General features: G+C 40.0%; 1 protein-coding gene across 3 annotated transcripts in view; it reads left to right on the top strand.

The window, feature by feature from the left end:
• The window catches only part of JAM2 (junctional adhesion molecule 2), a 66,361-nt gene extending 61,091 nt beyond the window's left edge, over positions 1 to 5,270 (top strand). For all 3 annotated transcript variants that reach the window (XM_027102020.1, XM_027102030.1, XM_027102040.1), the window contains 3 exons: positions 425 to 440; positions 3,165 to 3,207; positions 4,789 to 5,270. In XM_027102020.1, coding sequence (XP_026957821.1) covers positions 425 to 440; positions 3,165 to 3,207; positions 4,789 to 4,821 — 92 coding nt within the window. In that variant the 3' untranslated portion in view covers positions 4,822 to 5,270. The remainder of the gene's footprint in view (positions 1 to 424; positions 441 to 3,164; positions 3,208 to 4,788) is intronic.
• Positions 5,271 to 12,785: the final 7,515 nt, after the last annotated feature.

The raw sequence follows: 12,785 nt of genomic DNA, 5'->3' as shown, positions 1-12,785 counted from the left end.
CATATAAACATTGCAGTCTATTTGATAATAGGGAACCCTAACATTGAACCCCCAAATAAGAGAAATGTTATCCCTCCAAAGAATTCCATTCTTCTAATTAGTAGACCTGTATTACAAGACTTTGATTATTATTATTATATTTTTAATTCATTGATAAAAATTTTTGAAAATTTGTTTTCTCTTTTGTTATGTAAGTACTTACTTAATATCCTCGATTTTACCTCTTTGCCCACAAAGCCTAAAATATTTGCCATGTGGACCTTTACAGAAAAAGTTTGCCAACGTTTGATTTAGGAGGTATACAATGTCAGCAAGTGAGAATCAAAACTGAGAAAAAGGAATTAAGCTCAAACTCATTTTTATATGAATCTGTATCATACCCTATTAATTCTTGCATTAATGATATATACTTGTTCTTTTGTAGAAGAAACCTCCTTCCAGTAAGTATACTTTCTTAATGCATGCCTTCCCCCATATCAACTACTTTTTTGTTCATCATCCGTTTAAAGTCAAAAGTGGGAAGTTGGGTTGTTTGTGTGGGTTTAATTCTATGGGCGGTGACTCAAATTCATCAAGGAACACATCCCACCTCATGCCTCATGCCAACTTGTCAACGATGTTTAGTTACCTAGAGAAGAAATATAGTCGCTAATTTGACTTTGTAGGCATTTCCATAGTACTACTTGAAAAACTTTTTCTGTGTTTTTCTAAATTTAAAATGTTCAAATAAATTTTTCCCTAAAAGTCATTTTACATTTCATTGAATACCAAATATATGTCCAACCCTGTTCTAGGGACTGATAACAGAGCAGTGAATAAAATAGACCAAAAAGCTCCTCTGCCCCATGGAGCTTGCATTCTAGTAGAGTAAGGCAGAAAGTAAACAATTACATGAGCGCAACAGTATGTCAGATTGTGATAAGTATTACGGAGAAAGATAAAGCAGGTAAGAGAACAGAGAATGCACAGGGGAGGAGTGGAGATTGCCCTTGTAAATAGGTGGTTAGAGAGGGCCTCTCTGATGAGGGGACGTCTGAGGGAGTGAGATATGCAGATAAGCAGAGGGGAGAGAACAAAGGGAAAGATCTCGAGTGCCTGGAGTATCTGAGGAACAACAAGGGGACCCCGGTGTGGTTGGAACAGAGTGAGAACAATGCAGGGAGGAGATGAGTGAACACAAATAGTGTAGTAGGGGCCAGATTATATGGAGTCTGTTCCAGGCAGTTGTGAGGAGTTTGGCTTTGGTTCTGAGTAAGATGGGACATCATTGGAGGTTCTTGAACAGAGGGATAGCATCTCATTTAATTCTTAGAAGCTCACGCTGACTGCTGTGTTGAGAATAAACTGTAAGGTGACAGAGGGTGGAGGAAGCAGGGAGAACAGTTAGGAAACTACTAACTAATCTAGACAAGAGAAAATGGTGGCTGGTCCCAAAGTGATGGTGTCAGAAATGTTGAGAAGTGATAGGATTCTGGATATATTTTGAACAGTTTGCTGGTTGATTGGATGTGGGCTGTGAGAAGAAGAGAGAAATCAAAGATGGCTCCAAGGCTCTGGGAAAGATGAAGTTACCATTTACTGAAGTGTGAAAGGTTTCAGGAGGAGCATGTTTGAGAGTGGTGGTGGAGGTAGGTAGAGAGGTCTGTCTGGAGTGCTTTGAAATTTTAATATTTGAGATGCCTGTTATACTGCCAAGTAGAGTTAATTAGTGAGTAACTGAATATATGAATCTGGAGTTTGGGAAAACATCTTACCTAGAGTTAGAAATTTAGGAGTCATTGGTACGTGAGATCTGGATGAGATCACCAGAGTCTCCAGTGTATTTGCAGTTGATTTGTGCCTGTCTTTGTATGTATGGAAATGGCAGACCCAACCTCGACTCTATGGGCGTTCCCCTCTACTCTCAGCTGCCATGCTTCGGAGACTTTGTCATCTCCTAAGTCTTTTGAAGACCAAGAAGATGCCATTGATTTCCTGTTTCTAGACTTGCTCCTCAGTGATGGTCTCTGAGCCTCATAATATCCCAGTGCAAGTCCAGGATGAGGTCCAAGTTAACAGGACTAGCAGTAGCCAGGTCAGGAGTGAGTTCTGAAAAGCAGGGTAGCCTGATGGTGGTATGGCCAATCCCCCATCGCACTCCAGGCAATTGTGAGGATTCCCACTTTTATTGAGTAAGATGGAAAGTGATTGGAGGGAGGGTTATGAACAGAGAAGAGACATCATCTTATATATGGAGAAAGGCTGGCAATGCTAGGGTGAGGGAGGTTATTCTTTCATTCAGTCTCTATTACTGTCTCTATTAACCCAGGGAGGCAATATCTTTATTCCTAGACACACCTTCCGTTTGTCAAATCCATGCTCCTCAAAATTTGTTGGACAATGAATTGGATGTTGTATTAGTCTGCTAGGGCTGCCTTAAAAGTGCCATCAACTGGTGGCTTAAACAACAGAAATTTATTTTCTCATAGTTCTGGAGGCTAGAAGTCCAGGCCTCTTTCTTTGACTTAAAGGTGGTGTTCTCCCTGTCTTCACATGATCTTATGTTTAAACATCCCTGTTTATGTCTGAATTTCCTGTTCTTATAAGGATATCAGTCATATTGGATTAGGACCCACCCTAATTACTTCATTTTAATTTAATTACCTCTTTAAAGACCCTGTCTCTAAATACGGTCACATTCTAAGGTACTGGGAGGTTGGGACTTGAACCTGTGAATGTTTGGTGGGGACACAGTTCAGCCCATAACAGGTAACTGGAACCGTAGTCACCACATAAAACTTTCCTTCCATGGAAAAAATGAAATTTGAGATTATAATGATTAAACTTTCAAAATAGTAAATGTCAATGAGTTGAGTTAAAAGTTAGTAAGTCTCTGGTTTGCATATTCCGCAAAAGTCGTTAGTATCTAGCCCTAGGCTACAAGTAGACACACAGAGCTTCACACATATAGATATTTTGTTACATGGTTTTCTCTATGAATATTGTCTATAAATATAAGAAATTCAGTTAGGATTTCTGGGGGCTTTTGTACCTTTTTTACTAAGATAAATGTTCATCTTCCTGTTGAGAAAATGTGTGGAGGTAACATTAACTAAAAGAGGATACATGTTTTAGAATTGGAAGCAATAATATAGTAAATGCTGTCTTTTATGTTCCACAAACAGGAAGAGTAGTTCTGCATCTAAAGCCACTGCAATGAGTGAAAATGTGAGTATTTTTAAAGCATATTTCACTTTTAATATACCTTGTACTAGTGTCTACCGCTGGTCTTTAGAAGGAGCTAAGTAAATGTTAGCTCCCATCCCCTGTCTGGGAAGGCAGCGTTTGTAGAGCAGTGGGGCTTTACCATCCCATTATTTTCTCTCATTGTGTTTTCTATTATTAGTCGGCCTCCTTAGTATCATTAGATCTGGCATTATCAGCTCCATTTTATAGATGAAGAAATTAGGACACACATTCTCACAGTATTACAATGGCCAAGCTGGGACCCAGGTACCTTGATTCTTGTCAGCTTGACCAAGCAGATCACTTCCAGAAGATCTGTGGTTCCAGGACTCTCCTGTGGTTATTCAAAGCACTTGGAAATTTTAGGGATATGGAATATCCTCTGCTTTTGCAGAAAGGAACATTTCAGAAATCCTTGAAAAGATGCAAGAATTACCTAATTCAGATTGTTAAGGGAACATAATTTAGATGCTTGGACCCTTGTGTACTTTTGCATTTGTAAGCACTACATTGAAGCAGTAAATACCATCATTGCTCAGATTTTGTAGCTCTTTGCATGGTTATTCAGCCTTCTGGACTATTTTTCAGCAATACAGTGAGGGAAGGGAGGTTCCCGATGTTTTTAGAAGTCTAAGCCCTTTCTTGAGAAATGGAGCGCTACTTCCCTGAATTCCTTAGTACTCTGTGGCAGGGATTTGCTTAGATTTCCTTTCAGTAGAGCTTGGGTGGGGCGTGCATTTTAAACACTTAAGTGACTCTGATAGACACTAACCTTTAAGACCTACATACTGTTCCATAGACTTTTTTTCCGCCAAAAATTAAAAAAATTGTCTACTCCACAATCTATCATGGAAATCACTTTATTTTGTGGTTTGCAATACCAAAGCATATTGTTCATCAATTAGCAGACAAGCAACATGTTAACTCTATATTTGCTCCTATAATTTGTAGAAAATACTCCTTTGAGTGCGGAGTAAAACAATCTCACTGGACCAAATAGGAAGAGACACTTTGTGGCTGAGTCGGAAGAACAAAAGCTTTGCTCTTTTTCTTTGTCTTCTGCTCGGTTGCCCTCGTCAGCCAAGAGCAAGAGTGTCCAATTTGAATTCTGCCCCAGAGCAGGGTTTCTCAACATTGGCACTACTGTCATGTTCTCCTAATTCTTATATAACAATTTATATAAGAAATGACAATTTCTTCTAAGGCTTATATAACGAATTTTTTATAATTTCACATAATTCTTTCTTGTCCTGTATGTTGTAAGATGCTTAGGACCACCTGACCTCTACCTGCTAGATGCCAGTAGCATCCCCCCAGCAAACAGGACTTCTCCTGTTCTAATTCCCACTCCTACTTCTTTGCTCTTTAGGCAAACATTCAAGGATTTGTCTCCTGGTATTTAATTATTTAGTTCCCCATAAAACAGATTTAATTAAATATACGCTGGTTTGTACCTGCAAGATTCTCATAGTGGATGTATCTTTGTATTCATAAGATTTCTATATTTCTTTAAATGTTAAGTAATACATCATATTTAAACTTGTTTTTTCTTTCTTCTCCTAGGATTTCAAGCACACAAAATCCTTTATAATTTAAAAGAATTCCATCTTTGCGATGCACCAAAACCCCAGTTGTTGCACTATTAAAAGATTATAAAACTCTGCTTTGTCTTACATTTGCCAAGAGGTACATGAGGAGGTGAAATTGGTGTTTCAGTATAATCTTTATGACTGCTACATCACTTGAAATTTTTATTTTACACAAATAGTTTTGTCAGCAGCTAAAATAGTCTGGCTTCTTGTGTCTGGACAAAGTTAAAGGAGTCAAAATACTTTGTAATATTCTGGGGCTTGTGAAATGTTAAATATCGTAACTTCTAGAGTAAGTTACTAAAAATATATCATACTGGTTGTGAAATTAATCCACAGAGCGTGAAAGTGTAAGCTGTATGCACCCTCTGTGCAAGAGTCTGATTTAGAGGGTTCAGAAAATACTCTGACAGATGCAAAAGGAACCTCTGGTCTCATTATTCTGTTGCTCATTTATCACTAATATATTCACAGAAGGGAAGTGGCAGGAAGGGTCTTACACCCAAGGATTTGCACTTTTTGTTTACTTTCATGTCTGAGAACCAAAATCAACATGAAGAAAAATACCTAATGACCAGAGCTCACTCACCTGGTGTGTGCCGTTGATTTCTTCATTAAACATCAGTCTGAGAGTTAAACACAAACCCAAGTGTCTTATTTCACCCCCAGAGCTGCTTGTTGCTATTTCCCTCCCCTAAGACCCCTTTGAAGAGGATCGGTGACTTTGACATCAGAACTCGCCATTGGAACCAACACACATAACCCTACAGATACTTGTCCCTGCATGATGGTGACTTCACATCTCTCTGTCTCTAAAATTTGTGCAGTGAAATTTTGCATTGGGCCGAGTCCCTTGCTGTTACGGCCAGTGGTTTTCCAACCCTGCTTATGGCAAAGTCAGGGATATGGAGGGGAGGACAGGTTGCCTGACAAGTAAAATGAGATGAAACGGCTCAGGGTGGCTCCTGGCACCTGGTGCTACGCTTGATACATAGAGAACACAGGAGAAATGAAATGAAAAATGGGTCCGATCATCTGGTTTCTAAACTGATAGATCACAAAGACCTCCAGCTAGTGTTACAAAGTGAAAATTCCAATGATCCATGTAATAGGGAGAGTAATTAGACTGTGTTAAAAGCATAATCATCCAGAACTTATTTTGATTATTCATTTCATATTGAAAAGACAATATGGCTAGGGCATTTCCAGTTCCAGGCAAATCTAGACGAAAAGGTCCCTCACTACCTTTGACAACTTTGAACACGGTTAAACTGCTTTTAAAGGAGTCCACTCTTTTTCCCCAATAGGCAGAGCAAATCGCCAGGATTCACGGGACAGACAGTTGGATTAAGTACTCACCAAGTGCCGAATATGTGCCTGGACACCAGGTCACTGGGAAGATGCCTGTTGTCACACTGCCCCCACTTGTCTGTGACATTCAGTGATTCTCACCAGACCTCTTCCAACAGTTTCCGTAAAGGGCCAGGTAGTAGATATTTTAAGACATGTAGGCCATATGGTCCCTGCCATAACTGCCTGTACTGTACTCAACTCTGCCATTTTTCATGTCATGGTATTGTAGCATGAAAGCAGCCACAGACAATACTTTTAAAATGGTCATGTTTGTGTTCTTAAAACAGGAGGCACAGACAGGATCTGGTCCACATGCATAGTTTCCCAACTCTTGGTGATGAAGCATGAAAAGAAAAAAAACAAAAAACTATCATTATAATTCTTAGAGCATTTTGATTTTGTTTTCATGAAGTAAAATTGTGTTTTATAAAGGTTAGGGCGTTAGTATCTTTAATAGCAAGTTTTAATTATTATCACTGTAACCAGATTTAATTTGTTTTTACTCGGGGGTTTAACCTAACTAAATCTGGAACAACTGTTTTTCAATACAGCCTTGAAAAAAACTTCATCTCACAGGTGGTTTTGTCTGATTAAAGTCTGCATTAATAAAAATAGCTGAACGTGTTCAATTTTTTAGTCCCATTTAATGGTGCAGGGGAAGAGTCATTCACCTATTGTTATTCAAATGAAACCCAGGAAACTAGTCCCTCTTACTGTCTGTAGCTACAAGGCTAACGCTTTAGCTGCCTAAGATGAGAATCTCATCTCTCAGCCTGGGTGCCTGCCAACCTTTCCAATGCTGAAAAAATGCTCTGAAAGTAAAATGTCACAACTATTTATTGAACACTTTATATATGTCGTGGAAGTGGGGGGTGGATGGAGTTGAGGCTGTATAAAATCTCAAATTCACCTCAACGATTGTATAAAGAGGGCAATGTCGTCATTTTACAGATGAGGAAACTGAGATGAACTGAGTCAGTGACTGCCAAGTTTACAAAGCTGACAAGTGAAGAGGCAGTGTCTATGTGACCCAGGTCTATCCGATGCAGGATGTTTTACACAAGATGTTTTTTCTCTGCCCCCAACATTCCTTCCTTTGAAATTCTCAAATTCTTCTCTCCTAGGACAGCTTCCCTTCACCCTGCCTAGTCTCACAGCCTGTGATACTTTCTGCCTTCCCTTTGCCCCTACCCCAGGTAAATGCCATGGTGGATCATTTCATCCCCTTGCCACAGATACCCAAATCTTTAATCTTATTTTTTTCAAGATTGAAGCTAACCACGATTTCAATTTAACCACCATTTAAATTATATTCTCTACCACTACCACCCTCCCTATCTCCATTTTCAACCTCCCATTTATTCACAGACTCCTCATTCATTGGCACGATTGTCACTACTTTTTATCTCCGGCTACTATCTCACACCTTTTGTCTTCTGCTACCTTCCTCCCTCAAGTACCCCCTCTCTTAGTAGCATTTTTTTTTATATATAATAAATGTTTTTGTTAGTTTTACTTTTTAGTTTCTAATTTCTTTTTTTTTAAACATCTTTATTGGAGTATAATTGCTTTACAATGGTGTGTTAGTTTCTGCTTATAACAAAGTGAATCAGTTATACATATACATATGTTCCCATATCTCTTCCCTCTTGCGTCTCCCTCCCTCCCACCCTCCCTATCCTGCCCTTCTAGGTGGTCACAAACCACCTAGCTGATCTCCCTGTGCTATGTGGCTACTTCCCACTAGCTATCTATTTTACATTTGGTAATCCCACTACTGGGCATATACCCTGAGAAAACCATAATTCAAAAAGAGTCATGTACCACAATGTTCATTGCAGCTCTATTTACAATAGCCAGGACATGGAAGCAACCTAAGTGTCCATCAACAGATGAATGTATAAAGAAGATGTGGCACATATATACAATGAAATATTACTCAGCCATAAAAAGAAACGAAATTGTTATTTGTAGTGAGGTGGATGGACCTAGAGTCTGTCATACAGAGTGAGGTAAGTCAGAAAGAGAAAAACAAATACCGTATGCTAACACATATATATGGAATCTAAGAAAAAAAAAAAAGTCATGAATAACCTAGGGGTAAGACAGGAATAAAGACACAAACCTACTGGAGAATGGACTTGAGGATATAGGGAGGTGGAAGGGTAAACTGGGACAAAGTGAGAGCGTGGCATGGACACATATACACTTGGTAGCACTTTTAATCTCTCCTGTCCTGAAGGCTCCTTTGCCCTCTAGTCTCCCCCTCACACACCCCATCAGTCTAACAGTTACTGCCAGATTACTCTCTTGAACAGTCAACTCCCTTCTCCCTTTTCTCCCATCCCCTTGCTGAAAACCTTTCACTCTTTTCCTTTACATAGTCTCTCACCAAGGTCTAAACATTTTACCCTGAAATTCAGGGCCTCCCCCCACGTACACACGTTGTCATATTGTCACACCTACCTGTTCAGCCACATGTTCAAACTGAACTAAGGTCATTGCATCTCAACGACCCTTTTTTTCTTCTCCTTTACCTGGAAAGCTGATTCTCCTAATCACAAGATATGTAGATTCTAGTTACTCTTCAGGACATCTTTCAAATTCCACCTTCTCTATGCAGCCTTCCCTCTTCTCCCTTCTGGAAGAAGTTTCTTTCTTCTCTGAATTTCCATAGCACTTGGTTTTCTTATGGCACTTATTGGTTTTATATTTCTTAATACAGTTATGTATGTACATCTCTGGCATCACCACCAATCTATTAATAGAACCACTTTGAGAAAAGAGCCACGTTTTACATACATATTTATAAGCCCCAAAGTATTTAACTGTATCTAATGTGTAGTCAGTAACCAGTAAGTGCTAAATGAATTTTTTAAGATCAAAAGAGCACTTGTGAAAGGGCAATTTAAAGAGTATTTATTGATAAAATTTCTCCATAGATTTAGAATATTAATACTGTATTTTGCAATGTTATTATAATCCAGTTCATTTGTTATGCAGAGTCACACAAATTAATGCTCCATGAATTAAGACTGGACAGACATGACTTTTATTCTACTCCTATTAGTTATTAGGCATCCATTTCCACACAGTCCTTAAAAAGATCTTAAAATATTTTTCTACTTTAAAGTAAGACATACTAGGGCTTCCCTGGTGGCGCAGTGGTTGAGAGTCCGCCTGCCGATGCAGAGGACACGGGTTCGTGACCCGGGAAGATCCCACATGCCGTGGAGCGACTGGGCCCGTGAACCATGGCCACTGAGCTTGCGCGTCCGGAGCCTGTGCTCCGCAACGGGAGAGGCCACACAGTGAGAGGCCCGCATACTGAAAAAAAAAAAAAAAAGTAAGACATACTAGAGTATGTCTTTATACTTTTTACTAAGAAAATGTCAAAACAAATGAATAGTGTGTCAACAAAGGACTTGTTTAACTTCTTTAAGACTGAGGGCAGATGGTTTTAAAGCTCCATTTTATGATCTGTTTTCAACACTGAATGTGCTACACAGAAGTGCTTCTTAAAGATGGTGTAAAAACTGAGATTTTTTTATGACCTGTAGTTAGATTCCTAAAGTTGCCCCCTGCCATTTAACTTTTCATTCTCAAGCTTCCTTTCCTTCCAAATATTTAACTACCATGAATTATACTGAAGTTGCTGTAGGTCAAGAAACCTAGTTTTCTAAATTTTAGGATAACATATAGCAAAAAGAATTAGAAAAAGTTTTATATGTAAAGACATATTCATGTAACAGAATGTCGACTGGGATTTTTCCTGTTGCCTGTAGGCTGACAAGTACCTCACTTTCTAAAGAAACCCATAACTAATTTGGGTATAAATACCTGCTTTGATGTTCATGAAGAGGCAGTTGTGCTACCCTGAAATTATTACCCTGGTCCTCTCTCCTTTACCCCACCACACAAAATCCATAAACTGAAGTGTGTAGGGATGGATTGGGGGTGGGGAGCAATGGAGAGAGACAGAATGAAGTGTCCAAGTCGTGTGAGTTTGTCAAAGTTGTGAGTTCTACTTCCCAACTCACCCCCCAAGGCAAGTAAAGAGAATTTTAAAGAGAATCACCTGCAATAATTGAAGGCACATGCCAAGAAGCAAAGAGCTATTTGAGCAGAGTGAAAAGAGAGTTCGAAAAAGATATCAAGGTAGAGAGCAGGGAAAATGGTGACGCACCTATCTTCCCATTGTGTCTCAGGGCAAGGATGTGTGAGTTTCCTGTGGTCAAGTAGGCATCTTTGAAAGTAGCTGGCCTTGAGCCTTCTTGCCAGTATCTGAGAGCAAACATCTGAAATAAGAGTCTGTGAACTGGACCATTGAGGTGGGAGCTGAGGGGAGTTTGGAAGAGATGGGTCGGACCTCCCATTTAAGGTAACCTGCATAATAGGAAACTTTCTAGCCCACAGAGCCTTCCAAGAACTCATACATTAAGAATCTAACCAGAGTAAGCATTTATAGGCCTGCCACACCAAGGGTAGCAACAATCAGAAACAAAATTCTACACTAAATGGATTTAAGTAAAAATCGCCTACAACGGAAGCCCTCTTTGGTTATTGCTATTATTAAAGGGAGTACTAGACACGTAACACGCAGGCACATGTCCATTTCCAGTTCCTGTACCTTTCCTCAACTTAAATATGCCCTTATAAGAACACCAGTCTTCTTATAAGGACACCTGTCAGACTGGACTCAAGCCCACCCTAACAACCTCATTTTAACTTAATCCCATTTAAGGGTCCCAATCCCCAAATACAATCATATTGGGAGGTTCTGAGAGTTAGGGCTTCAACATAGGAGTTTTAGGGGAACACGATTCAGCCCACACCACCAGGCAAGGGAGAAAAATGTCATTTTAAACAGCTAAAAGCCTAGAAAGTTGAGGTCATTTGTAATAACATATAAGGTGGTCCCAAATGCTAAGTGCAGGACCACTTTCTTGTAGGCTGAAGTAACAGATAAAGGCTGGAGTTTGCAGATTTGGGGCAGCCTTACCAGAAAGTTGAAGGGGCTATGAGGAAGAAGGGGCAATGGTTAACATCCATGACTCAAAGCACCACTACAGCATTCAGTTGGAAAAAAAACAAGAGCACTTCTCTGGTCAAAATTTAGCTAAATGCATAGCCCTAAGATGTAGGGCATGAGTAGGATGCTTAACACAGTATCCCTGCAGAAAGCCACAAATAGAGTCCTTCTGTTTACATAATGAAGAGATTGGGATGTTCAAGCAAACTCCAAGTAGTTGCGAGACAGACAAAAAAAAATTATGAAGATAACAGGTGTGAGATTATAAAAGGTAAAATTCAACTAAACTCTGAATTGGGGAGGGAAACATGAACGGAAAGGGTCAGCCCCATCTCCACCTAGACTGGCAGGGTCGCTGTTGACCCCAGGCTGCTTGCTTGCCACAGGAAGGTGGAGTAGAGCCAATTCAGGGGAGGGGAGGTTAGACAAAGGAACAGATCAATGAGGCTTCCTTGGTTACCTTTAATGGTGCCATAATGAAACATCGAATTCTGTTTCAACGTCTACAACTATTTAAAAGTAGTCCAACTGACCCATCATTGCTTAGCTTCATTTGAAGAAAACTGGGCAGTTTCTTCCTACTACTTTACCCTCCCTAATTCCATCTCTTCACATCGTACTAATCACACCTATATCATTAGGAAATATTTGTGGATCTTTTGAAAAGTATTCCTCACCAGGTTGAGACTTCAGCTAGTATGGCATGCCATAGTAAAAATCTATTTCTCTTTTGAAGTGAGCTAACCTCATAAGAAAGGCTGTATTTTTGACTTCACATTTTTGAAGAAAATCTCTAAAGCTTTACTAAAGACAGGTATTTACTGACATAAGTCAGAGAGATTGTCAGATAGAAAAAGGCACAACTGCTTTTCCTGTTTTTAAAAAAGAATAATTAAAAATAAAACCATCTACTCTCTGAAATTTTGATGTGCTTGCTCTGCCACTTCTCTGGCACATCATATCTGCTGGACCTTCCATCAGCTGGGCACACAACACCACAGAGCTTAATATATATATATTTTTTTGCGGTACGCAGGCCTCTCACTGTTGTGGCCTCTCCCGTTGCGGAGCACAGGCTCCGGATGGCCAAGCTCAGCGGCCAGGGCTCACGGGCCCAGCCGCTCCACAGCATGTGGGATCTTCCCGGACCGGGGCACGAACCTGCGTCCCCTGCATCGGCAGGCGGACTCTCAACCACTGCGCCACCAGGGAAGCCCTACAGCTTAATATTTTAAAGGAAATTCCTTTGTAGAACCCTCCCCTCTCCGGCTCCCAGCTCCCCCTGATCTATCCATATAGCCCCATAATAGACACTGTGATCATTACACTGCAAGGGAAGAGGAGGGACCTGAGTTACTGGGATAATAAAAGCATTTAATATATGAGGAGATGGAAGTTAAAACACAATGGATGTTCCTGGACATATTCACAATCACACTTGAGTTTCCTGAAAAAGCTATGAAAAAGGATTTATGAACCATTTCTTCATATTCTGGGAACGGGTATAACATTCTCCGCAGCAAACATTCTTTAAGTCAGGGTGGCTCCCCTCCAGCAGTAAGTCTCCGCAACAAAAAGGACACCCC

The sequence above is a fragment of the Aethalodelphis obliquidens genome, unplaced genomic scaffold (genome assembly GCF_003676395.1).
Source record: "Aethalodelphis obliquidens isolate GAN/ISIS:26980383/991018 unplaced genomic scaffold, ASM367639v1 scaffold1, whole genome shotgun sequence".
NCBI lineage: Eukaryota > Metazoa > Chordata > Mammalia > Artiodactyla > Delphinidae > Aethalodelphis > Aethalodelphis obliquidens.
This window is presented reverse-complemented; position numbering and strand designations above follow the sequence as displayed.